At 47.5% G+C, this 26,439-nt stretch overlaps 2 protein-coding genes across 3 annotated transcripts in view; one reads left to right on the top strand and one right to left on the bottom strand.

Moving 5' to 3' along the window:
- MLXIP (MLX interacting protein) overlaps positions 1–26,439 on the top strand; it is a 2,166,122-nt gene that overhangs the window by 699,779 nt on the left and 1,439,904 nt on the right. For both annotated transcript variants that reach the window (XM_086942977.1, XM_086942976.1), the window contains one exon: positions 20,872–20,913. In XM_086942977.1, the coding sequence (XP_086799103.1) occupies positions 20,872–20,913 (42 nt within the window). The remainder of the gene's footprint in view (positions 1–20,871; positions 20,914–26,439) is intronic.
- LOC147679418 (uncharacterized) overlaps positions 1–26,439 on the bottom strand; it is a 177,410-nt gene that overhangs the window by 144,445 nt on the left and 6,526 nt on the right. Inside the window, exon 6 of the mRNA XM_086942978.1 lies at positions 24,574–24,707. Coding sequence (XP_086799104.1) covers positions 24,574–24,707 — 134 coding nt within the window. The remainder of the gene's footprint in view (positions 1–24,573; positions 24,708–26,439) is intronic.

The raw sequence follows: 26,439 nt of genomic DNA, 5'->3' as shown, positions 1-26,439 counted from the left end.
TACCAATATGCGGTTCTACTTTTTGGCCTCAAGTCATCACTCAGGACATTTTCCAAATGCATTGCTGTGATGGCAGCACATCTACGAAAACACAGGATCTTTTTCTATCCTTATCTGGACGATTAGCTGATCAGGGTGTCCGCTTTCCCAGAAGCAACCTTCTTCATTGGTTGGGTCTTCACGTCAATTTTCAACAAGCATTTGCAATGCAATAGGTCTCGCATTATGAAAGTTTAAGCTATTGGTCTTGTAAATGACATTTTTTTAATTTAAGTATTGGTTTTGAAAATAGCTAAATTAATAGCTGTCATTTACAATACCAATAGTTATAACTTTCGCAAATGTGACACCTATAGCATTTGTAATGCAACATGTTTTGTATTTACGTGACTTAGATGTATTGAAATTACAAATAACAATGGCTTTTAATGTTTTAAAATAATTAATACTTAAATAAAAGTGATTGTAATTTATAATGGGAATAGCTTAAACTTTTGTAAATAACTTTTGTGAAGATTATGTTCAGTGTATTTTATTGTGATGAAAATCCAAGACCAGAAGTGAAATATTAACATCTTTTTGTGACATTTGTAATAAAGCTTGAAACATTAAGAGAACATATTTGAACCAGTTGTTGTTGAATATTTGCACAGATTGATGCTGTGATGGCGCGGAGTGATGTTGTGGTGGCGCTGAGTGATGTTGTGGTGGTGCTGAGTGATGTTGTGGTGGCGCTGAGTGATGCTGTGGTGGCGCTGAGTGATGCTGTGGTGGCGCTGAGTGATGCTGTGGTGGCGCTGAGTGATGCTGTGGTGGCGCTGAGTGATGCTGTGGTGGCTCTGAGTGATGCTGTGGTGGCGCTGAGTGATGCTGTGGTGGCGCTGAGTGATGCTGTGGTTGTGCTGAGTGATGCTGTGGTTGTGCTGAGTGATGCTGTGGTTGTGCTGAGTGATGCTGTGGTTGTGCTGAGTGATGCTGTGGTTGTGCTGAGTGATGCTGTGGTTGTGCTGAGTGATGCTGTGGTTGTGCTGAGTGATGCTGGGGTTGTGCTGAGTGATGCTGGGGTTGCGCTTAGTGATGCTGGGGTTGCGCTTAGTGATCCTGTGGTGGTGCTGTGGTGGTGCTGTGGTGGTGCTGTGGTGGTGCTGAGTGGTGCTGTGGTGGTGCTGAGTGGTGCTGTGGTGGTGCTGTGGTGGTGCTGAGTGGTGCTGTAGTGGTGTTGTGGTGGTGCTGAGTGGTGCTGTGGTGGTGCTGAGTGGTGCTGTGGTGGTGCTGAGTGTTGCTGTGGTGGTGCTGAGTGTTGCTGTGGTGGTGCTGAGTGATGCTGTGATGGTGCTGAGTGATGCTGTGATGGTGCTGAGTGATGCTGTGGTGGTGCTGAGTGATGCTGTGGTGGTGCTGAGTGATGCTGTGGTGGTGCTGAGTGATGCTGTGGTGGTGCTGAGTGATGCTGTGGTGGTGCTGAGTGATGCTGTGGTGGTGCTGAGTGATGCTGTGGTGGTGCTGAGTGATGCTGTGGTGGTGCTGAGTGATGCTGTGGTGGTGCTGAGTGATGCTGTGGTGGTGCTGAGTGGTGCTGTGGTGGTGCTGAGTGGTGCTGTGGTGGTGCTGAGTGGTGCTGTGGTGGTGCTGAGTGATGCTGTGGTGGTGCTGAGTGATGCTGTGTTGGCGCTGAGTGATGCTGTGGTGGCGCTGAGTGGTGCTGTGGTAGCGCTGAGTGATGCTGTGGTAGCGCTGAGTGATGCTGTGGTGGCGCTGAGTGATGCTGTGGTGGCGCTGAGTGGTGCTGAGTGGTGCTGTGTGGTGCTCAGTGATGCTGTGGTGGTGCTGAGTGGTGCTGTGATGGTGCGGAGTGTTGCTGTGGTGGTGCTGAGTGGTGCTTTGGTGGTGCTGTGGTGGTGCTGAGTGATGCTGTGGTGGTGCTGAGTGATGCTGTGGTGGTGCTGCTGAGTGGTGCTGCTGAGTAGTGCTGCTGAGTGGTGCTGTGGTGGTGCTGATGAGGGGTGCTGTGGTGGTGCTGAGTGATGCTGTGGGAGTGCTGAGTGATGCTGTGGTGGTGCTGAGTGATGCTGTGGTGGCGCTGAGTGATGCTGTGGTGGTGCTGAGTGGTACTGTGGTGGTGCTGAGTGATGCTGTGGTGGTGCTGAGTGATGCTGTGGTGGTGCTGAGTGATGCTGTGGTAGTGCTGAGTGATGCTGTGGTAGTGCTGAGTGATGCTGTGGTGGTGCTGAGTGATGCTGTGGTGGTGCTGTGGTGGTGCTGCTGAGTGGTGCTGCTGAGTGGTGCTGCTGAGTGGTGCTGCTGAGTGGTGCTGTGGTGATGCTGAGTGATGCTGTGGGAGTGCTGAGTGATGCTGTGGTGGTGCTGAGTGATGCTGTGGTGGTGCTGAGTGGTGCTGTGGTGGTGCTGAGTGATGCTGTGGTGGTGCTGAGTGATGCTGTGGTGGTGCTAAGTGATGCTGTGGTGGTGCTAAGTGATGCTGTGGTGGTGCTGAGTGGTGCTGTGGTGGTGCTGAGTGGTGCTGTGGTGGTGCTGTGGTGGTGCTGAGTGGTGCTGTGGTGGTGCTGAGTGGTGCTGTGGTGCTGTGGAGCGGTGCTGTGGTGGTGCTGAGTGATGCTGGGGTGGTGCTGAGTGATGTTGGGGTGGCGCTGAGTGATGCTGGGGTGGCGCTGAGTGATGCTGGGGTGGCGCTGAGTGATGCTGTGGTGGCTCTGAGTGATGCTGTGGTGGCGCTGAGTGATGCTGTCCTGGCGCTGAGTGATGCGGTGGTTGTGCTGAGTGATGCTGTGGTTGTGCTGAGTGATGCTGTGGTTGTGCTGAGTGATGCTGTGGTTGTGCTGAGTGATAATGTGGTTGTGCTGAGTGATGCTGTGGTTGTGCTGAGTGATGCTGTGGTTGTGCTGAGTGATGCTGTGGTTGTGCTGACTGATGCTGTGGTGGTGCTGCTGAGTGGTGCTGCTGAGTAGTGCTGCTGAGTGGTGCTGTGGTGGTGCTGATGAGGGGTGCTGTGGTGGTGCTGAGTGATGCTGTGGGAGTGCTGAGTGATGCTGTGGTGGTGCTGAGTGATGCTGTGGTGGCGCTGAGTGATGCTGTGGTGGTGCTGAGTGGTACTGTGGTGGTGCTGAGTGATGCTGTGGTGGTGCTGAGTGATGCTGTGGTGGTGCTGAGTGATGCTGTGGTAGTGCTGAGTGATGCTGTGGTAGTGCTGAGTGATGCTGTGGTGGTGCTGAGTGATGCTGTGGTGGTGCTGTGGTGGTGCTGCTGAGTGGTGCTGCTGAGTGGTGCTGCTGAGTGGTGCTGCTGAGTGGTGCTGTGGTGATGCTGAGTGATGCTGTGGGAGTGCTGAGTGATGCTGTGGTGGTGCTGAGTGATGCTGTGGTGGTGCTGAGTGGTGCTGTGGTGGTGCTGAGTGATGCTGTGGTGGTGCTGAGTGATGCTGTGGTGGTGCTAAGTGATGCTGTGGTTGTGCTGAGTGATAATGTGGTTGTGCTGAGTGATGCTGTGGTTGTGCTGAGTGATGCTGTGGTTGTGCTGAGTGATGCTGTGGTGGTGCTGAGTGATGCTGTGGTGGTGCTGCTGAGTGGTGCTGCTGAGTAGTGCTGCTGAGTGGTGCTGTGGTGGTGCTGATGAGGGGTGCTGTGGTGGTGCTGAGTGATGCTGTGGGAGTGCTGAGTGATGCTGTGGTGGTGCTGAGTGATGCTGTGGTGGCGCTGAGTGATGCTGTGGTGGTGCTGAGTGGTACTGTGGTGGTGCTGAGTGATGCTGTGGTGGTGCTGAGTGATGCTGTGGTGGTGCTGAGTGATGCTGTGGTAGTGCTGAGTGATGCTGTGGTAGTGCTGAGTGATGCTGTGGTGGTGCTGAGTGATGCTGTGGTGGTGCTGTGGTGGTGCTGCTGAGTGGTGCTGCTGAGTGGTGCTGCTGAGTGGTGCTGCTGAGTGGTGCTGTGGTGATGCTGAGTGATGCTGTGGGAGTGCTGAGTGATGCTGTGGTGGTGCTGAGTGATGCTGTGGTGGTGCTGAGTGGTGCTGTGGTGGTGCTGAGTGATGCTGTGGTGGTGCTGAGTGATGCTGTGGTGGTGCTAAGTGATGCTGTGGTGGTGCTAAGTGATGCTGTGGTGGTGCTGAGTGGTGCTGTGGTGGTGCTGAGTGGTGCTGTGGTGGTGCTGTGGTGGTGCTGAGTGGTGCTGTGGTGGTGCTGAGTGGTGCTGTGGTGCTGTGGAGCGGTGCTGTGGTGGTGCTGAGTGATGCTGGGGTGGTGCTGAGTGATGTTGGGGTGGCGCTGAGTGATGCTGGGGTGGCGCTGAGTGATGCTGGGGTGGCGCTGAGTGATGCTGTGGTGGCTCTGAGTGATGCTGTGGTGGCGCTGAGTGATGCTGTCCTGGCGCTGAGTGATGCGGTGGTTGTGCTGAGTGATGCTGTGGTTGTGCTGAGTGATGCTGTGGTTGTGCTGAGTGATGCTGTGGTTGTGCTGAGTGATAATGTGGTTGTGCTGAGTGATGCTGTGGTTGTGCTGAGTGATGCTGTGGTTGTGCTGAGTGATGCTGTGGTTGTGCTGACTGATGCTGTGGTGGCTCTGAGTGATGCTGTGGTGGCTCTGAGTGATGCTGTGGTGGCTCTGAGTGATGCTGTCCTGGCGCTGAGTGATGCTGTCCTGGTGCTGAGTGATGCTGTGGTTGTGCTGAGTGATGCTGTGGTTGTGCTGAGTGATGCTGTGGTTGTGCTGAGTGATGCTGTGGTTGTGCTGAGTGATGCTGGGGTTGCGCTTAGTGATGCTGGGGTTGCGCTTAGTGATGCTGGGGTTGCGCTTAGTGATGCTGGGGTTGCGCATAGTGATCCCGTGGTGGTGCTGAGTGGTGCTGTGGTGGTGCTGAGTGGTGCTGTGGTGGTGCTGTGGTGGTGCTGTGGTGGTGCTGTGGTGGTGCTGAGTGGTGCTGTGGTGGTGCTGAGTGGTGCTGTGGTAGTGCTGAGTGATGCTGGGGTTGCGCATAGTGATCCCGTGCTGCTGTGGTGGTGCTGAGTGGTGCTGTGGGGGTGCTGTGGGGGTGCTGTGGGGGTGCTGTGGGGGTGCTGTGGTGGTGCTGTGGTGGTGCTGTGGTAGTGCTGAGTGGTGCTGAGTGGTGTTGTGGTTGGTGCTGTGGTGGTGCTGTGGTGATGCTGTGGTGATGCTGTGGTGGTGCTGTGGTGATGCTGTGGTGGTGCTGAGTGATGCTGTGGTGTTGCTGAGTGATGCTGTGGTGGTGCTGAGTGATGCTGTGGTGGTGCTGAGTGGTGCTGTGGTGGTGCTGTGGTGGTGCTGTGGTGGTGCTGTGGTAATGCTGTGGTGGTGCTGTGGTGGTGCTGAGTGATGCTGTGGTGGTGCTGAGTGATGCTGTGGTGGTGCTGAGTGATGCTGTGGTGGTGCTGAGTGGTGCTGTGGTGGTGCTGAGTGGTGGTGCTGAGTGGTGCTGTGGTGGTGCTGAGTGATGCTGTGGTGGTGCTGAGTGATGCTGTGGTGGTGCTGAGTGATGCTGTGGTGGTGCTGAATGATGCTGTGGTGGCGCTGAGTGATGCTGTGGTGGTGCTGAGTGTTGCTGTGGTGGTGCTGAGTGGTTCTTTGTGGTGCTGTGTGGTGCTTTGGTGGTGCTGTGTGGTGCTGTGGTGGTGCTGAGTGATGCTGTGGTGGTGCTGAGTGATGCTGTGGTGGTGCTGTGGTGGTGCTGAGTGGTGCTGTGGTGGTGCTGAGTGGTGCTGTGGTGGTGCTGTGGTGGTGCTGAGTGATAATGTAGTGGTGCTGAGTGGTGCTGTGGTGGTGCTGAGTGGTGCTGTGGTGGTGCTGAGTGATGCTGTGACGGCGCGGAGTGATGCTGTGACGGCGCGGAGTGATGTTGTGGTGGCGCTGAGTGATGTTGTGGTGGCGCTGAGTGATGCTGTGGTGGTGCTGAGTGATGCTGTGGTGGTGCTGAGTGGTGCTGTGGTGGTGCTGAGTGGTGCTGTGGTGGTGCTGAGTGATGCTGTGGTGGCGCTGAGTGATGCTGTGGTGGCGCTGAGTGGTGCTGTGGTGGCGCTGAGTGATGCTGTGGTGGTGCTGAGTGATGCTGTGGTGGTGCTGAGTGATGCTGTGGTGGTGCTGTGGTGGTGCTGAGTGGTGCTGTGGTGGTGCTGAGTGGTGCTGTGGTGGTGCTGTGGTGGTGCTGAGTGATAATGTAGTGGTGCTGAGTGGTGCTGTGGTGGTGCTGAGTGGTGCTGTGGTGGTGCTGAGTGATGCTGTGACGGCGCGGAGTGATGCTGTGACGGCGCGGAGTGATGTTGTGGTGGTGCTGAGTGATGCTGTGGTGGTGCTGAGTGATGCTGTGGTGGTGCTGAGTGATGCTGTGGTGGTGCTGAGTGGTGCTGTGGTGGTGCTGAGTGATGTGGTGGCGCTGAGTGATGTTGTGGTGGCGCTGAGTGATGCTGTGGTGGCGCTGAGTGATGCTGTGGTGGTGCTGACTGATGCTGTGGTGGCTCTGAGTGATGCTGTGGTGGCTCTGAGTGATGCTGTGGTGGCTATGAGTGATGCTGTCCTGGCGCTGAGTGATGCTGTCCTGGCGCTGAGTGATGCTGTGGTTGTGCTGAGTGATGCTGTGGTTGTGCTGAGTGATACTGTGGTTGTGCTGAGTGATGCTGTGGTTGTGCTGAGTGATGCTGGGGTTGCGCTTAGTGATGCTGGGGTTGCGCTTAGTGATCCCGTGGTGGTGCTGAGTGGTGCTGTGGTGGTGCTGTGGTGGTGCTGTGGTGGTGCTGAGTGGTGCTGTTGAGTGGTGCTGTTGAGTGGTGCTGTTGAGTGGTGCTGTTGAGTGGTGCTGTTGAGGTGCTGTGGTGGTGCTGAGTGGTGCTGTGGTGGTGCTGAGGTGGTGCTGTGGTGGTGCTGAGGTGGTGCTGTGGTGGTGCTGTGGTTGTGCTGTGGTGGTGCTGAGTGTTGTTGTGGTGGTGCTGTGGTGGTGCTGAGTGGTGCTGTGGTGGTGCTGAGTGATGCTGTGGTTGTGCTGAGTGATGCTGGGGTTGCGCTTAGTGATGCTGGGGTTGCGCTTAGTGATCCTGTGGTGGTGCTGTGGTGGTGCTGTGGTGGTGCTGTGGTGGTGCTGTGGTAGTGCTGTGGTGGTGCTGAGTGATGCTGTGGTGGTGGTGCTGTGGTGGTGCTGAGTGATAATGTAGTGGTGCTGAGTGATAATGTGGTGGTGCTGAGTGGTGCTGTGGTGGTGCTGAGTGGTGCTGTGGTGGTGCTGAGTGATGCTGTGACGGCGCGGAGTGATGTTGTGGTGGCGCTGAGTGATGTTGTGGTGGCGCTGAGTGATGTTGTGGTGGCACTGAGTGATGTTGTGGTGGCGCTGAGTGATGTTGTGGTGGCGCTGAGTGATGTTGTGGTGGCGCTGAGTGATGTTGTGGTGGCGCTGAGTGATGCTGTGGTGGCGCTGAGTGATGCTGTGGTGGCGCTGACTGATGCTGTGGTGGCTCTGAGTGATGCTGTGGTGGCTCTGAGTGATGCTGTGGTGGCTATGAGTGATGCTGTCCTGGCGCTGAGTGATGCTGTCCTGGTGCCGAGTGATGCTGTGGTTGTGCTGAGTGATGCTGTGGTTGTGCTGAGTGATGCTGTGGTTGTGCTGAGTGATGCTGGGGTTGCGCTTAGTGATCCCGTGGTGGTGCTGAGTGGTGCTGTGGTGGTGCTGTGGTGGAGCTGTGGTGGTGCTGTGGTGGTGCTGTGGTGGTGCTGTTGAGTGGTGCTGTTGAGTGGTGCTGTGGTGGTGCTGAGTGGTGCTGAGTGGTGGTGCTGAGTGGTGCTGTGGTGGTGCTGAGTGGTGTTGTGGTGGTGCTGTGGTGGTGCTGAGTGGTGCTGTGGTGGTGCTGAGTGATGCTGTGGTGGTGCTGTGGTGGTGCTGTGGTGGTGCTGAGTGGTGCTGTGGTGGTGCTGTGGTGGTGCTGAGTGATGCAGTGGTGGTGCTGAGTGATGCTGTGGTGGTGCTGAGTGGTGCTGTGGTGGTGCTGAGTGGTGCTGTGGCGGTGCTGTGGTGGTGCTGAGTGATGCTGTGGTGGTGCTGAGTGGTGCTGTGGTGGTGCTGAGTGGTGCTGTGGTGATGCTGAGTGGTGCTGTGGTGGTGCTGAGTGGTGCTGTGGTGGTGCTGAGTGATGCTGTGGTGGTGCTGAGTGATGCTGTGTTGGCGCTGAGTGATGCTATGGTGGCGCTGAGTGATGCTGTGGTGGCGCTGAGTGATGCTGTGGTGGCGCTGAGTGGTGCTATGGTGGTGCTTTGGTGGTGCTGTGTAGTGCTGTGGTGGTGCTGAGTGATGCTGTGGTGGTGCTGAGTTATGCTGTGGTGGTGCTGTGGTGGTGGTGCTGCTGAGGGGTGCTGTGGTGCTGCTGAGTGATGCTGTGGTGGTGCTGAGTGATGCTGTGGTGGTGCTGAGTGGTGCTGTGGTGGTGCTGAGTGGTGCTGTGGTGGCGCTGAGTGATGCTGTGGTGGTGCTGAGTGATGCTGTGGTGGTGCTGAGTGATGCTGTGGTGGTGCTGAGTGGTGCTGAGTGGTGCTGTGGTGGTGCTGAGTGGTGCTGTGGTGGCGCTGAGTGATGCTGTGGTGGTGCTGAGTGATGCTGTGGTGGTGCTGAGTGATGCTGGGGTGGCGCTGAGTGATGCTGGGGTGGCGCTGAGTGATGCTGGGGTGGCGCTGAGTGATGCTGGGGTGGCGCTGAGCGATGCTGAGGTGGCGCTGAGCGATGCTGGGGTGGCGCTGAGCGATGCTGGGGTGGCGCTGAGCGATGCTGGGGTGGCGCTGAGCAGTGCTTAATTTGTAAAATATTAAGTGCAGATGCTCAATTTTTTTTAGGAGACCACACCCACTTTACCTGGCTCCACCCACTTCCTCCATTGGCTCCACCCACTTATTCGTCCCAACCCACATTCTCAATTGGCACTGTTGAAAGCCAGATGTAATACCCGGTCTGAATTTCAGCAAGGGAGTCTTCCTCAAATAAAAGTTCTTGATATGAGGTTCCCCCACTTGAGAACATTTTGAAAAAATGTAATTCAAAAAGTGCATTTAAAACACAATTTGAGAATAAATTGGCTGAAATGACTAATGCACTGAAAGGGGACACCTATAATTACTACCTTTTTGGCTCCCGTCTTCCTATTGTTTATGCCTACGCTCATAAATTTAATGGCATCAAAATGCCATGGCAGAGATACTAGGGAGGGTTGAGTGCTGGCAGTGAAGCAATAGCCATGTAGACAGAGGCAGAGAAAGGACTCACGATATGAAGAAAGGAGAGAGAGTGTCAGGCAGAGGCTACAGGGCATGTGAAGTTGGAGTCAGGGATGGTACTAATTTTGAACAAAAAAAAATCCAGGAGTTTGTCACAATATGGTTTTGATGCGCAGGGGTTGTTCTTCTGGGCATCTGGATTAGACAGTTCTTAAAAGATGCTGAAGGTTTCTCTTATTCAGTCAGACCTGTTAGATTAATTTTGTAAATTAAGACTTTTTGGCTCTCTTTATGGCACTTTGGAGGCCTTACAGGTATCTCTTAGAGAGGGGCTATCTTCAGTCAAAATAGTCTTGTGCAGCTTGCATTAGAGGTCGAGACTGGTTTGTTTTAGTTCCACTGTCACCACATTGGACCATTTTTTGTGGGTTTAATGCCAAATTTAGTATTTCTAGTTTTGGATGGGGCCAGCCTGACAGAGAGCAGTGATTTATGGCGGTATAGATTGTCCAGTAAGGCTTCAGTGTCATCCTAGTTGAGAAAGTTAGTTGTAACAACATTCTGTGTGTCCTCAAGCTCCTCTGTGCTGACATATCTGTAACAACTATATGGAATAATCACATATCTTTCTTTCTAAGAAATGCAAGCAATTCTACAAACTTGTGTCCTAGTCTGTTCATGTATATCATATGGAAAAATCTGGTATCAATGGTGCACGTGTGATCAAGACAAACCTAAAAGGTAGCTAACTTAAGATGTGCTGAATGCTAATCATAGTCTATGTGACATTTATGTTTTTGAAAGGCATAAAGGAGCTTGTTAAATTGAGGTCAATGATGACACATGTAACAAAATATGCACTTACTGGCTCCCTCCATGGTCATTATATGCAGCCCAACATATATATTCCACTTTAACTTCAATACATAGTGTTTGAATCAATTGAATATTTAAATTGAAGCCTGGGAATGTTTCCTGGCGTTACATCGGGGGTTACACCATCAGCATTGGTTTTTATTAGTACTCAAGACTTTACATTAACCCACATAAGGCTGATATATGAAGGAGTTTTGCTGTCAAAAAGGTTGGGATTTTCAAAACGGAAACAAAAAGTATGGAGGTGAGAAAAGGAAAAAAACATTATTTAAAGGAAAAGCGGAGAAAGGGTGTCCAAGGGAAGGAAACCCCATTTATGTCAGCCTCAGCGAATTGGAAATAAGTTTTGTATTATTCCTTTGGCACACATTCAGAAGCCATTTTTTGTTTGTGGAATCACTTTAAAACCCTATTTTATCATTAGCTATTAAAAAAGGTTTCTTGAGCACCAACTCCCCTTTAAACCTTTAGGGATGGTGTCCTGTTTGGCTCACTGGCGCCTTACAGGGATGGTCAAAGAGGGAGATATTTTTATTTTCTGGATACTCCCTTGTATAGCATTGATAAGCAGTGCGACAAGGTATCATAGGTGCGCAGTGTGATAGGCTGGCACCAGAGGTAACCACAAGGAGCTTGCACCAGGGAAGTGCAAGGATCCATCCTCACCCTACACTTCCCATCGCTCTGTTTCTATCGTTCTTTATCGGGCTCGTAGCCTGAGTGCCTGAGGTCATAATTTTGCACATACATTCAATGCCTCGTTCCAGCATTACACCAATTAAATCCTTTGTCGTTGCAACGAATTGTCCCGTCACACTGTGCAAAACGAACTTGATTCACCCAGCGACAGCCGCACACCAAAGCTTCCAGAATAAACTGATCAAACCCTTCATTGACTTTAAGAGACATGAACATTTCAAAATAAACAGATGCCATCTTTCACATGGCCCCGAAGAAGCTGCGGTCAGAAAACATTTAAAAATAAGCAGATTCCACTGTGAAAGCAGAGTTGGTTACTTACTAGGTTTACTGCCTTTTTCATAGCTGCCAAGGTTTCAGATTGCTTATGTGTGGCATTTCCATAATTTCAGTCTAATTATGAGTGACATTCAACAACTATGAGTGACACTTTCTAGCGAGCAATATCAAGCAATGAAGAAGAGGAAAACAGATAAATATCAGAAATAACACCAATCATAGCTGCCAAGTTTTCAGATTCATTGTGTGATATTTAAATGGTTTCAGAAGGAGTCAGGAGTTAATTTATATTGTAGTAAAGTGTATGTAGCCAAAAATGGTCTGGTAATTTTTAAACTGGAGACAGCAATGTGATTTGTCTGTGGTACTGTAAGCAAGTGTAGTGGAGCAGGTGTGAAATGTAGGGTGTGAGGAGGAATGCCACTATGGTTGGTTTTACTTAAAATAATAGATTTCTACCCAAACTAAACCTTTTAACAACATTAGGATAATGAAAGTCTGAGGGGAAATAATAGCGCTCAGCTCCGGGTCCCAGCAGTGGCTTTAACTGCTTATAAATCAACAGAAAACACGGGCCTCAGCACTGTATTGGCGTAAAGTAAAAGCCAACTGAAAACACATTCAGGAGAGGGAAACCTGACCTATATTGCAAGGCACAGGCCCCTGCACCACAAGAGCTGTAACAAACAGTACTGCATTCTTTTTTTTAAAAAAACGTTCCTACCTGACACTGAGGACAGTCGAAACAGCATAAACACTATGGGAAACGGTTGGCCCCTGTTCTTCGAGGAAAGCCTGCATCAAGCTTCACAGAAAGCGAAGCCAGGCCCAGGCCCTTCAACTCTGTGCTGCAGAGAGCGTCCGGCTGCCCTGAAGTCTGTCGAGATCAGAGAGGTCAGTTAAAACACCCGACTTGTGACAGCTGTTCCTGGGGGCCCAGGTCTTGGCAGGAAAAAAAACGCATCATTGTGCTGAAGCCTTAGCCGAGTCCGGACCCTGCTGCACAGCGACCAGTGAATCACCTGACAGGCGCTATCGGCCCCACTCTAGCGGAGGAAGCCAATTCGACATACAAAGTCTGCCCATTGTGATCCTCTGCACATTAAGCGTTGGTATTTTTACTTGCGGTAAATATTGTGACACTTGGCAGGGCTGTTTTTGCAGAGGAATGCTGCTACACACTGCATGACACACATGCTGCTTCTTCAGTTAATGGTTCAGGACTGCTGGTGCGTAGTGCGTGCCGTGCGTGCCTCATGACGCTACGGCTGGCTGGCGGCAAATGAAATTTTAAACGGTTATGTACGCAGCGCTGTGGTGGTTGCACAGGACTAAACGAAATCCAGCCCCCACCGGCAACACTGACGGGAGGCATAGATGTATTATCGCTCCGCTCAGCTCTTCGGCAGAAGGAGTTTCACAATAAAGTCAGTTGTCTAACTCTACGCACGTTGTGCAGTCATTGATGTGCGTTCGCCCTGACAGCTAGACCCGGCCCTGATAAATAAGTGCCGGTGCTAAGCACCGGCAAGCACCAGCACAAATTAAGCCCTGGCGCTGAGTGATGCTGTGGTGGCGCTGAGTGATGCTGTGGTGGCGCTGAGTGATGCTGTGGTGGCGCTGAGTGATGCTGTGGTGGCGCTGAGTGATGCTGTGGTGGTGCTGAGTGATAATGTGGTGGTGCTGAGTGATGCTTGGGTGGCGCTGAGTGATGCTTGGGTGGCGCTGAGTGATGCTGGGGTGGAGCTGAGTGATGCTGGGGTGGCGCTGGGTGGTGATGCTGTGGTGGCGCTGGGTGATGCTGGGGTGGCGCTGAGTGATGCTGAGTGATAATGTGGTGGTGCTGAGTGATAATGTGGTGGTGCTGAGTGATAATTTGGTGGTGCTTAGTGATGCTGGGGTAGCGCTGAGTTATGATGTGCTGATGCAGAGGGCAGAAAGGCACAAAAAACGAGTCTAACAGAGGGCAGAAAAACAGGGCAGAAGGGCACAAAAAACGAGTCTAACAGGGGGCAGAAAAGCACAACAAGACCTATTGCATTGCAAACGCCTGCTGTTTAATATTATTTGTTCCAATAATAAGTGTTTCCTATAAGAGGTCGACGTGTGAAAGGGTGAAAAACCCCTTCGACGGTTACTATTAGAAAAAAAAGTTCATTAGAGGATGATGTGAAACATGGCTGGGGGAAGAAGGCAGTGCTGGCACACTGCTCTCCATCGGGTAGAAACGATGCAGAGAACGGGAACTGAATAAATGCGGGTACGTTTCATGACCTGTATCCCAAGATCTTAAGCAACCCCTTTATTGGCTGAGAAGAACTGTTCACACGGAGGAAGAATGCATTCCATGCAAAAGGCAGACAGGTTCACTGAAAGATTTTTCACCTGCAGCAAAGTGCAGTGGACTGGACCGGCGCCCTGCTTGTTATGCTGCTTAGTAACATACTTGTGCAGAGCGTGCTTGTGACTTTGTTGCTATGTACTTCTACTGTAATTGTCGCCTTCGCCAAGAAGAGACAGGCTGCCAGCATGCATGCTGTTTGGTAAGCGCTGGCACCTTATTGACTTGGCAGTGAAAAGGGTGCGACAAGAAGGGAGGGGAACGAAAGAGAGCTGAATAGTCTCTGGGTACAAACTGAAAGCAGGCGCATAGCTATAAAGATTGCTAACACTCTCTACAGAACATATGGGCCTTGTTTGGGAATGTAAATCCACACATATAGAGTTAAGGTGTATCGGGGGCATGTGAATGGATGCATGTCTTTTCCTTGCGGGTTTTCTTGCTAAATAGGCCATGTCATTTACGGAAGCTTCTTCCAGGTTTGACATTATACCATGTAAATACGGGCATTTCTTAACTCCTGGTTAGAACGGTGAAGGCGAAAATACAAGTACCAGAATGCTAATGGCTAAAATCCCTATAAGGGCGCAGTTGTCCCACACAGCGAGTGGCTGGCTAATAAATGTTAGTTTGCAAATAATGAGTAAACACAAGCAAGCTCTTGGCAATGCTGTGGGGGTGGGGGAGAGCATTCCTTTAAAGTGTGAAGCAGGGGGCGGAAGAGCGGATCCCTTTGAAGCACGGCCTCGCGGCCGTGAAAGTGAAACAGCCTGAGGCCGAGCGCATGCTGGGGGAAGCTTCAGATGCCTGTGGGAGGGAGGCTGATGGCTTTGATGTGGATGCGCTTTCCGCTTCAGTAAGCCAAATGAACTGTCCAAAATACGCTGGTTTCAGAGCTTGGTTTTCCCACAATACTCTTGTCTATTTATTCCTTGCGGAATATAATAGTCGAGACCTAAAAAAACAGAGACTAGAAACAAGGTGAGGGATTGATGAGAGAGGAAGAAGGGGACGGGCTGGTTTGAAATTTTTTTAGCAAGGCTGCTTTTGGTTTGAAGAAGGGTCATAAGGGTCAGTGACCGTTATACAGACAGAATAAGATACAACTGCTGGTAGAACAGAAGCTAACCCCATGCATGTACAGCAGTAATCCTGAGAAAGGAAATGTCCGGTGTAAGATATGAAGCACAGCGTGCCACCAGACATCTTTTAGGCCTGTATTTAGTTCATTATTGTTCAAAGTCAAAGGATGAACTATAGCCAAAAATCATTTAGATTTCCTCTCTTGTCCCCTCATTTCCTCCCCCCCCCCCCCCGGACTTTTATACACCGCGAATTTGACCCGAAGGTATCGGAGCGCTTCATATGAGCACCATTTGCGTTACAGACAGAAACATTCATTTTTCAGGCCAGGGGAGACTAAGTGATTTGCCCAGTATCATAGGATCTTGAGCGTCCCTGCCGAGACTCGTACCCAGTTCACCAGCTTCGATGTCGACTGCTCTAGCTGTAAGGCCACATCCCCTCCTGTTAGATCTTTCATATTCATGCTTTTCACGCCTCCACCAACCTTGCAGTTCAAAATTTTTCAAAGAGAATAATGGCTATGGGGACAAGAAGGCAAGCAACCGTTTTGTGGTGTGCTCATTTCGGAGGCAAGGAGCTTGTAGGTGCAAATCAAACTGATAGAGGTCAATTTGATCAACATATCATTTTTAAGAAGACTGGGAAGGGTAATAGTGAGATGGTGTCCTGAATAGCTCCAACACTCAAATTGATTCAATGGGTTAGTAAGAGTGGTTAGAAACGTAAACCACGTATAAAATGGAGACAAATTTAGATAGTGTCTGGTGAAATATACAAAGTTCTTTAATTGGAGGGTTCTTAGATCCCCGATTACCGTGCTTTACAGCACTCCTCGTTGACACTATTCAGTATAGTCTAAATAATGGCAAAAGTGAAAAGATTTTTCACACTACATACTTTTGAAGTTACCATGCTGCAAATTTACCGAACCTGTTAAATGCAATAGGTATAGGCATTGAGAAAGCGCAAATCGGAGCATGTTTCATTTGCCTCGAGAAAACCATTCATGGAATGTGCTTCTGCGTTGTAAAAACGAACAGAGAGTTAAAAAAAAAACATTTTTAACCTCACATGCGTGTTTTTACAAAGAGAAGATCAAAGATGAAACGCGGTGATAATTACGTGATATTATAGTGATAAGTTTAACATATGCACGAGTGGCTACAACATACCACGCTTCATACAAACAAATTATCACGCGGCCTACAGGACTGGTGCTTAGCAGCAGTGAGCCGTTGTAAACACTAACAACTGCCTGCTCTCATTAGAAACCAATTCATAAGACCAGACCAGCCCCATAGCAGCAACGCACACAGAATGGAGCTTAGGCATCATTGACACAAAAGGGGGACTAAAAAAACTACAGACACGCGGGAGTTCTCCAACAAACAAGGCAGTTGTGTTGTACCGTACACTTTCTCTAAACAGACCAAGGAGAGTCTCTAACCTACAGTAGCGGGAATAATTGACTGATAAAATTATGTGCATTCCACAAGTTGCAAATACTTATAGTACCTACTGGCCCATAACAGTTCGAGTATTCTGTGTTAACACTAGTCACGTATCCGTTTTCAATATGTGCTTACCGTAGAATTTTTAAAAATTTTAAATAATGTCAATAATAAATGTGCAAAGATTTATATAGGCATTTCGTCAGACGACACCATCAAATAACCCACTTCAAGATGGCCGACAAGTGTACCTAATGGCTTAAACGAGGCAGCTGCTATTGCAGTCTTTCCTCTCTGTCCATTGCTCCCCACCCCTCACTCCCCGTTCTCCTTCTTACACCGTGATATGTCCAGCGCCCCTGACGATAACGGGATCCGGTGCGTATCTTAGTAGATGCTCGTCGCTAACCACTCGATTGCCCCTCTCTCCCATCGCAGCTGTCTCCTCTTCTTCCTCATCCAGCTCGTAGATGGTGTCGAAGTCCACCATGTTGGGCAGCCGGACGCTCATGGCGTCGGTTGCCACCGCGAGGCGGCGTGTATGCGCGAGGCGCTGTGACGAGCGGGCGAGGGCGGCGGTTAGAGTTCCTTGGGAGGGGAGGCGCGTGCGCGTGGCCCGCCTGTCGTGTTCCTCACGACCATGCGCCCAATATGTGTGAGGAGAGTAGTGCGCTGGGTCCGTGCAGTAGCTACACAGGCCCGAACTTGAAATGAGGGATAAGATTTCTAAAGATAGACTCCCCCCTCCTACTCAGTCTAGAGAGATATGTGCCTCACTGTTCGTCAGCTAGGACGTTATTATATTTAATATACTGTAGTAATTATATTTTTCCATCAATTTTAGGGGATTCCGTTCCGTGTTTTTGCCAATATTGTGCCAAACCACGCGGACGTACAATAAGTTATACTGAGAGCAGTGTCAGCTTAAAAGCAAGCTGGAGGTGGGCTCGGGCACGGCATGTCTTCCGGAGACGAGCACTCTGGAGTTAACGCGCACAAGCTGTTCCACTGTGAAGCGCGTTCACAGACCACAACAATCGCTCGTGCCCAGACCAGAATCGGCTCGTGCACAGGTCTGTCTCCCTTGGGAGGGAACACGGAGACTATAAGTCTCGTTGGCGGTCGCGCTTCGCGCTGCAACGCCAGCGAGACCTAAAAAGGTCCACGTCAACACCAGTCCAGATGCTGCACTACTTCAGAGCTACAATTGACACACCACAGGAAAACTGTTTACTTTGGAGATACAACATTTGTCCATTCTCCAGAAGTGTCACAACCTCCAGCGGCTAGCCCGTCCAAGAGTCTGCATAATTGCCTCGGCTCAATGGCTTCCTGGGTATTTCTGACTTCCAATGTTCACCTCTACATGCACCCTCTCCAGGAGTACTTGGAGGATCAGTGGAAATAGTTCAGGGAACTGGAAGATCAAAATCACCCTATCCACTCATGCCGTCAGATCACTTCAGTGGTGGTATTCTCCGAAACATCTCCTATGGGGAATGCCTTCTCACCAGCAGATCATTATGACAGATGCCTCTCAGCTCGGGTGGGGTGCCCACATGGGTCAGCTGCAGATACAAGGAATATGGTCTTCGAGAGAAAAGACATACCATATCCTCCTCAAACTCCATGCAGTTCACCTGGCACTCAAGGTGTTTCATCCTTTGTTCACGACCAACACCCTGCTTGTTCAGACCATCAATACAACCACCATTTACTACCTCAACAAGCAAGGGGACCACGTTTAAGCACTAGTTTCCGTAGGAAAATGTTTTTTTCATTTGCTAATAACTTTGGCGTCGTTTGACAAATCCTCACAAAATTGTCAAAACTGGTGTGCTGCTCACTTCAGCTGGTGTATTGAAAATTTCGGGATGATGCCTCAAGCAAGAAGGAGGTGCCAAAATGCGTTTCTCCCATGTTAATTCCCATAGGACTTTTAGACACGGGTACTGCCCAAACTGCTGAAAGGCATTGCACCAAATTTGGCAAAAAGGTAGAGGTTGGTCCAGGGAAGTGCCTTTTTGTTATTTGGTGTAAGTGGGTGTGTGAGTAGCTGTAGGGGTGCGTGTTTGGCTATGTGAGTGGCTGTACAGATGAGTGAATGGTAGTGAGAGTGCTGTGCGAGTGTCCACGGTCCAGAGCCCTGTCAACAGAAGATCAAATAATCTGACACTGACTCCTTGCCAGGATTTTGATGCTGTAAGAAGGAAGTATGCTTCTAGCATGGCTACTCCCACTTTTTGTCTGGTGTCAATGTGTTTTTGACCAGTGTGACTGGAATACTGCTACCCAGGACTCCAGTTTCTGTGCTTCTTCCCTCAAGTGAACATGGTGAGTACTCGGGTTCACTCCAGATTGGCTACTGGTGTACCCTTGTAAGTCCCTATTTTATAGTATAAGCTGTCTGTATGCTTGACTCATTGAGTCCATTGGACTCGCATTTGTGTCCTATGCAGATGACACCCAGGTTGCTCTGCGGTTGAAATCTCAGCTTTTGTTCTCCGACAACTTTTTCCATCTCTTGCCTCCTGGAAGATTCATCATTCTACTCTGGCAAAATAGAATTACTCATATTCAGCAATTCTTTCAGTCCCTGGTCTTCTGCATGGTGGCTTGCTGATGTGGGTGCTGCACCACAATCTACTTTGACACTAACCTGTCTGCACCACCCAAGTTAGCAAATCTTGATGCTCCTGCTACTACTATTTCCGAATCATTCAGATAATCCCGCCCTATCTTGGTGTAAACTGTTGCAGTGTTCTAAGTCACTATCATCTTGAGGTTCAACGATGCCAACACAATCTATTTCGGCTTTCCCAAATATATCATGGCAAGACTGCACATGGTCCAAAATTCTGCTGCTCGACTTCTGCCAGCATTTCTGGTCATGTTTTGGGATCTGCCGGTTTTCGTGCCCCCCACTGGCTCTCTCTTGAAAAAACACATGCCTATTCATCCTTCTTTTTATACCATAGGGCATAATACAGTGGTGGGACCTCAAACCTTACCCAGGTTCACAAATGTCTTAAAATGTATCTTTTCACCAGTGAATCACAGTCCCTACCACTAGGTAGTCATCCTTCCTACAGGTTAACAATGCACTCTTTAAAAATATATAATTATTATCACATTCACCAGCCTGATAAATTCCAACCTGCTCTCCATTGATGATATTTTGCTTTCAATACTTTGCAATGTAGCTTGAAGCTATAGGTCCTTCCCCTCCATCTTTTCAGCTTCTTGTAAACAAGAAATCCTTCTTCCTATTTTTGTCCTCTTTCAGTGGCATGGTATTCCACAATAGCTTCTCCTTACTGACCAACCCGTAGTCCCTCAGATGGTCCACCAACAAACATGAGAGCAAGGCCTTCAGAATTTGGAGCTACATCAATGCCCCAGAACAGTTGTAATCATTGCTGAATGAAAACACACTGGGACATCCTGTCAGACCATGCGTCTTTGCCACAGTCCCCAGTATGAGTGAGAGTCACACTGTCCGATCTGGGACGCTGAATTAACTTAAACTCTGTGGATTGCCACTCTTCCGCCATCTGCTATTCCATGGTCTCCAGGGTTAGCCACAAGCCAGTTAGCTTTCTCCAGGCCTTGGTAGTGCCATCTTAATCCATCTTCATAGTGCGTGGGAGGCGTTGACTCTTTCGGGGGCAGAGTGGCAACTTGACACTTTAAAGAATGGTTTCTGAGAGTGCCTTTGCTCTTTCTCCAAGAATCACCTTCTCACACAAGACACTAATAAGTGTCACTCGTTTCAAGGACCCTGTTGCCAAGGTCGGCTTCAGAGCCAAAGAGAGTAATGCCCCCGAAGTCCCCCAATACCCCTGCGCCCCACCCATGAAGTAAGCCCTGCTTCCATCAGCTGTACATTTAACCAACATATGGATACATTGTTTATTATTTTCAGAATTATTCAAAATTATTGATTGCATTGGTACCTGAAAGCTGATTGGCTGGTTGGGTGCATTTCATTTAAAAATGATGAAGACATGCTTAAAAAATTGGTTGTATTCCATACCGGATTTGAAATGTAATTGCATAAACTAATCTTTTTTATTTCGTGAAAATTGTCAGTTAAGCACAGTAAAAACTAACTAGTATACACCAGAAATGGTGTGTATTCTGCATTCATTTCCAGATAAAAAGTGTTTCTGCACGGAAAACTGTATTCTGATGCCTTCAAGGGATTCAAGACCATTTTTGTTACTTAGAACACAATTTAACAATGAAAATTGTCAGGTGATTGCTCCTACACCTTTTTCTCCATCTACCTGCCTGTCTCTGATATGTGAACATTTACTTGGACATGGCTGTAGGTGCAGTGTGAGCCGAGCACAAGTTTTTATTTGTTAGTTTCCCAAAGCCCATGGGGCCATCTGATGGGCATCTAAATCAGGGATATACATCTTTGGTTTATGACTTATTTTCAGGATAACCAACTACTGTAACGTGAATTGCCAATTTCTGATTTTCAGGATATTCACTTGGGATTTATTATACCTTGCTCTCATGTAGATATGCTGAAAAACTAGCACAAATCTCGCTAAAATTGACCTTTAGTACTGAAAAGCTTGTACTGGACTTCTAAGTTCCTCCGAGGTGTTGCATCCCCATAGACGAGAATGAGCTTCATATCTTTTTTTTTTTACTACAAATACCAGATTTTACTGGGTTTCTCCGCTCAAGTACAGGATTGAGGTTTGCATACGCAAAACGGTATAGACAGGCTTACCATTCTAAGTTGCTGTGGTTGCATTGGAGGGAGGGACACCACCACAGGGTAGTGTAGTCTATGGGGCAACCAGCACATATGGGAATAAAATGTCATTTAGTGACAGAGAAAAATATAATGTATTTGGCATAGAGGAACCTCTATAATCCTTAACTCGTTCATTTGTTTTGTTCTTACAGTTGCAAAAACACAAAGATGAAGACCTCTCTAGTTTGGTCAGAGTAAGTACTATTGCTATATTTTTTTAATCCTCTTCATTGGTTTTATGATGGGTAAATACAAACGTCTTCAGATAACGTGCATATTGTCATTTCACTTGTTGCAGTTGGCAAATCTGGGACATTGTTTCCCAAAAGGTGTCTAATTAATAGAACCAGATAATCTACAATACGATTATTTGTAACGGAGTGCAACATACTAAAACAAAGGGTGTAGGTGAGCAATAACATTCCATATAAGAGTTTGTGAAGTAGGGCAACCACCCGCTCGTAAATACAATGGAGGGTCAGTGACTTAGAGAGGCAGTCGGAATCAAAACCCACAAAATGCAATGTCTGTACAAAGAGACATAAATACATTGATACTGGGTATATCGTGGTTCAAACTGTCTGTGTAATGAATTAGAGGTAAAACGAAGCTATCATGACCTGCAAAGATCATAGTGAACCAGCGTCCTAATTAATTACATGTACATGGAGATTCATGGAGCTTGGGATCAACGTTTGCCACATCTCAACATGTGAATTATGCCATCCGAATGTTGAGTTAAAGCTTGATTACTAATTCCTCTGAATTCTTTATTTATTTGGAACTCATTTTAATTGAAGATTTCGATTCAACAACTCACACATACCTGGGAAACTCTTTTTTTTTTTTGTTCAGAAAAAAAATATTGATCAGAGAAAGGGTGTCATTACAATAGAGAAAGCAATAAAAGGTGAATAATAACAAGAAAGTAAGTTAAGCAGTGCAAAATTATTATAGAAAATTCCAAGTGAACATGTGAATCACAGAAATTCAATTGCAACAAATTACATGTAAAACAAAAATAAAAATAATACAGCATCATCTTAATAGTGTCAAGGCGGCCCCACCAGGACAAATAAAGGGGATGCCACTTCGTGGTTAAGTCAGTAAGTTTTTGGATAGATTTATTAAGACAAAGGGAGACTGTCTGCAACTAGGGGAGTAAAATGGAAACCTAAATATTTAATATGAGAGGGGCTCCAAGTAAAATTAGAAGCGGCAAAATCAGGTTTAAAGGTACATTTTGTTTGGGGTAAAATTTCACACTTGTCATTGTTCAATTTATAATCAGAGAATAATTATGGACTTCCTGGAGGAAAGCGGGCACAGAAACAGTAGGATTAGACATGAAGAGTAAAATGTCATCTGCATAAGCAGCGAGTTTGACATGACAATTGAGAGTCTGAAAACCGGAGATGTCCGGGTTTTGGCGAAGTTTAAAGGGTTCCAAAGCTAAATTGAAAAGAAACTGGGAAAGGGGACAGCCTTGACGGACCCCTCCGGACAAACTATAAAAGGAAGAAATTAAACCATTGGCGCAGACTGCAGCCCGGGGGTTAGAATAAAGGAAGGAAATTAGTTAAATAAATTTGGGGCCAAAACCAAACCATTTAAGCGTGTGAAAAAGATATGGCCATTCGACCCTATCAAAAGCTTTTTCAGCATCTAGAGCAATTGCTGCCAAGGAGTGTGGAATGCGTGGAGATTTAGATAAAACATTAAATAAGAGTCTAGTATTGTCAAATATAAAACGTCCTGTAACAAACCCAGATTGTTCCGGGCCTAGCAAATCTGGTAAAAAAGGATCTAACCTTGCAGCGAGTGCCTTGGCGAAAAGCTTATAATCTATATTGACCAAAGATATGGGTCTGTAATTTTTGCAGTGTCTAGCATCTTTCCCATCTTTTGGGATAAGACATATATAAGCATCCGAAAAAGTGCCAGAGGAGCTACCCAAGGTGACAAATGAGCCTATAAGTGAGTGCAATTTGATTAAAAGAAAGTTGGATAATTGAAGGTAAAACTCAACAGTAAAACCATCTGGTCCGGGGGCTTTGTCTTTTTTGAGATGTTGTAAGGCTGTAGATAATTCATGCTGTGAGATATCAGATTCCAAAGAGGCTAGGTCAAGGGGGAAAGTGTGAGGAGAGCGAATATCGGAAAAATAATTGGATAAGGTAGAGGCAGTGGTATGGGTTTCAGAAGAGTAAAGATTAGCATAGAAGCGAGAAAATTCAGACAAGATATCATCATCGTTGTATTTGAGAACAGAGTTATTGTCAAAAATAGCTTCAATGTTTAACTTATTGTGTTTCACCTTCAAGTAATTAGCTAAAAATTTTCCCCACTTTGTTTTTGCCCCCATAAAATTTCGCACTAGATTTCAACAAGTATAGGGAGGCATCTTCCGTGGATTGCTTGTTAAATTTCATTTTAGCATCAACAAGGGCAGTCAAACTGTCCTGTGAGTGAGAAGTATAATAGGAGTGTTCCAGTCTCTTAATATTGTGGAGAAGATCTCCAGTGTATTTGCGGGCAAGTTTCCGTTTCTTAGCAACAAAGCAAATTATAAAGTCCCTTGCCGCAGCTTTGAAAGCATCCCAAATAGTGTGTTTGGGGATACCAGGGGTGTCGTTAAACTCAAAAAACTCGGCAGAAAAATTGGAAAAGGAAGCAACAAATTTAGGATCCAAGAGAAGGGAATTATTAAAGCGCCAACGTTTGGGCCCCATAGATTTAGGTAAAATATCAATATTAATCGAGACAGGAGCATGATCAGACAATAAAATGGGGCCAATGTCTGCATTAGTGAGGGTTTGGGAAATGTGGTGAGAAACAAAAATGTAATCAATCCGAGACTGGGATTGGTGGAAGAGAGTAAAAGGTGAACTCCTTAGTAGTTGGATTATATAGACGCCAAGCGTCGACTAGCTTATGTTGTGAAATTGCCTGGGCAAAAAGTTTGTGAGTCTTATTGGGGACAAAGGGGACCTTGGAATGTCTGTCTAAAAAAGGGTCATGAGAATGGTTACAGTCCCCAGCCAGGATGAAGTTGTCATCCAGGTATTTGGTGATGGACAAAGCCATGGTGTGCCAAAAATTAGGATCACCACCTGTGGGGGCGTAAACATTTAAAAGAGAGAGTGGAACACCCCTTAAGGAGAGTTTGACATAAACCCATCTACCATCAGGATCAAATTCTGTGTCAATTAGAGAAAAAGAAAGGGACTTGCGACATAAAATTACCACACCATTTTGTTTCCCAACCCCAGGAGCATAAAAGACTTCACCCACCCAACCTCTTTTAAGTTTGGCATATTCATCTTGAGACAAATGAGTTTCTTGTAAAAAAGCAAAATCTGCGTTCAATTTAGCAAGATGAGTTAAAATTCTTTGTCGCTTAATGGGAGAATGAAAACATTTAACGTTCCATGTAACAATCTTAACAGACATCAAGCATGTGAGAACAGATACCAATCACAGATGCAAAGAGTAAAAGGGAAGGACCAAAGGGAGTGAAAAACCACAATGATTAGAGAGGAATAATGGAAAAAAACATAAGGAGAAAGAGAAGAGGACAAGCAAAAAAAACGCACTGCCAAGTGAGAGAAGAAGTAAAAAAGTGTAAAAAAGAGAGAAGGGAAGATAACGAAGTTGTAGAGTAGGATTAGGGTAAACAAAACTCACAATAGCAATGTAAAAGACAAATTATCAAGTGAAGATAATGGTAAAGAAGCAAAAGAGAAAAAACAGAGAATAACACCAGAGAGGAAAGAGAGACAAAACAAATGGAAGGAAGAAATAAAAGTGAAGAAGTGAAGAAGAATAAAGATCAATAAAAAAGGAAAACATACCTACAAACTGGGGTGGGTAAACGGAGAGGATCAGGAACAAAAAGGAGGGAGGGGTGGAGCCACATCGAACAGGCTGGACCTTCAAGGTCAGCGACACGCACAACCGAAGGAACCCAAGGAACAAAGAAGTAAGTCTGCGGAAAAAGTAAGGAAATGAATACATAAAATGTCAAACAATGAACAATGAAAAGAACCAACAGCGTATGAATGAACAATGTAAACATGAAATAACAATAAAATCTACAGCAATGTCAAAATAGAAACAACAAGAAAAAGAGGCAATATACCATCAGGGATGACCCAGATAGATTACAAGAATGCCATAAACGTACGACTACAGAAAGAAGGAAGCAACAGGCAAATAGAATGCAAAGGAAACAAATGAAAACAATGAAAAGACATGAAAACAAAAGAATCAAGGAGGAAAAGAAGAAGAGGGAGACTCAGAAGAATCCATAGCGTTTGGTCTACAAGAATTCAGGAAGCTGCGAAGACTAACTGGTCGTCGTTTTATTGTTGTAGGTGACCCTAAATAGGCACGGATGGAATAGACCATATCTGGCCCCAATGGCACGAAGATCAGGTCTCATGTCCAAAAAAGCTTTGCATCGAGCAGCCGTGGCTTTGGCGTAGTCCTGCGCAAAAGATAAGGAAGAACCAGACCAGGTGAGTCAAGGAGAGGCTCGAGCTGCTGAGAGAACCTTCAGGAGGTCAGTATATTCTAAGAAGTACATGATAACTCCCCTCGGTCTTGAAGTAAGTGAAGAATACGATGTAGGTCTGCCCAGTCTGTGGGCACGTTGGATGTTAAGCGCAGTGCCTTCTGGTAGGTGCAACAACTTTAGCAAAAAGGACTTGAAAAAGGTGATGGGGTCACTCCCCTCGCAGCCCTCCACAAGGCCGTAGATACGAAGATTGTTGCGCCGGTTTCGGTTCTCAAGTTCCTCCACCTGAGATTGAAGAGACAGAAGCTGTGAGGATAAGTTCGACATTTTGGAGGAAGACTCCTGAAGCGAGGAAACACTTTGTTCCACAGAGGTGACCCTCGCCTCCATCGGCGACCAGTCTGTGAGCACTTGCAACTTTGCATTGGTGTCTTCCATAAAGGGACGAAGAGCCCTAATTTCCTCCAGTAAAAGCTCCATAGAAACGGATGACAATGGTTTAGGAGGAGAGGGAGAACAGCCTGGTTTTCTTGTATTTTGCCCTATGTGTAGGAAGCTGGCTCTGTATATACTATACCAAAGAGAGGTATAGTGTGCACAGAGTCCAGGAGATCCCCAGAGGTATAGCAGATACTAAATTAGATAATCACTAACAGCTCTCTTTGTGGTAGTGTAGGTGAGCAGTTAGGCTTATTAGGAGGGTGTGTTAAGCATGTATTGTATTCTCTCAATCAAGGCTGATGGCACACACTCAGAGACAGACTCCAGACAAATTAGGTATGTATAAAAAGGTATACTTTTTTTGAACGTATTTTATTGCAGTGCTGCACTGTTATCACAGGACCTATTCTTCAAATAATTCTTACAGTCTGCCCATAGGGTATTCATTGGTGTAACATCATGGCAGTCTATTTGAGCGCCTGTGCTCTCGCTTCAGAGCCACATCAATGGGCATATATTCAATGCACGTTACTCCGAAGTCTTTCACACCCAAGAGAAATATGTGCAGCAATATTTGGTTACAATTAGAATGAAAAAAATTAATTAACAGAAAAGAAAAAAGGAACAGAAAACTTTTGGCAGCGACTATCAACAAAACTCCATCTCATAATTAACATATATCTACTCTTCTAGGGCAGGCTATCAAACAGCCATTATTATTAATCAGGCAAAAGGAGGGGGGATATTCACTACTCTCCAA

The sequence above is a fragment of the Lissotriton vulgaris genome, chromosome 11, assembly GCF_964263255.1.
Source record: "Lissotriton vulgaris chromosome 11, aLisVul1.2, whole genome shotgun sequence".
Taxonomy (NCBI): Eukaryota; Metazoa; Chordata; class Amphibia; order Caudata; family Salamandridae; genus Lissotriton; species Lissotriton vulgaris.
Note: the sequence above shows the minus strand (reverse complement) of the source record. Positions and strands in the feature narration are given on the sequence as shown.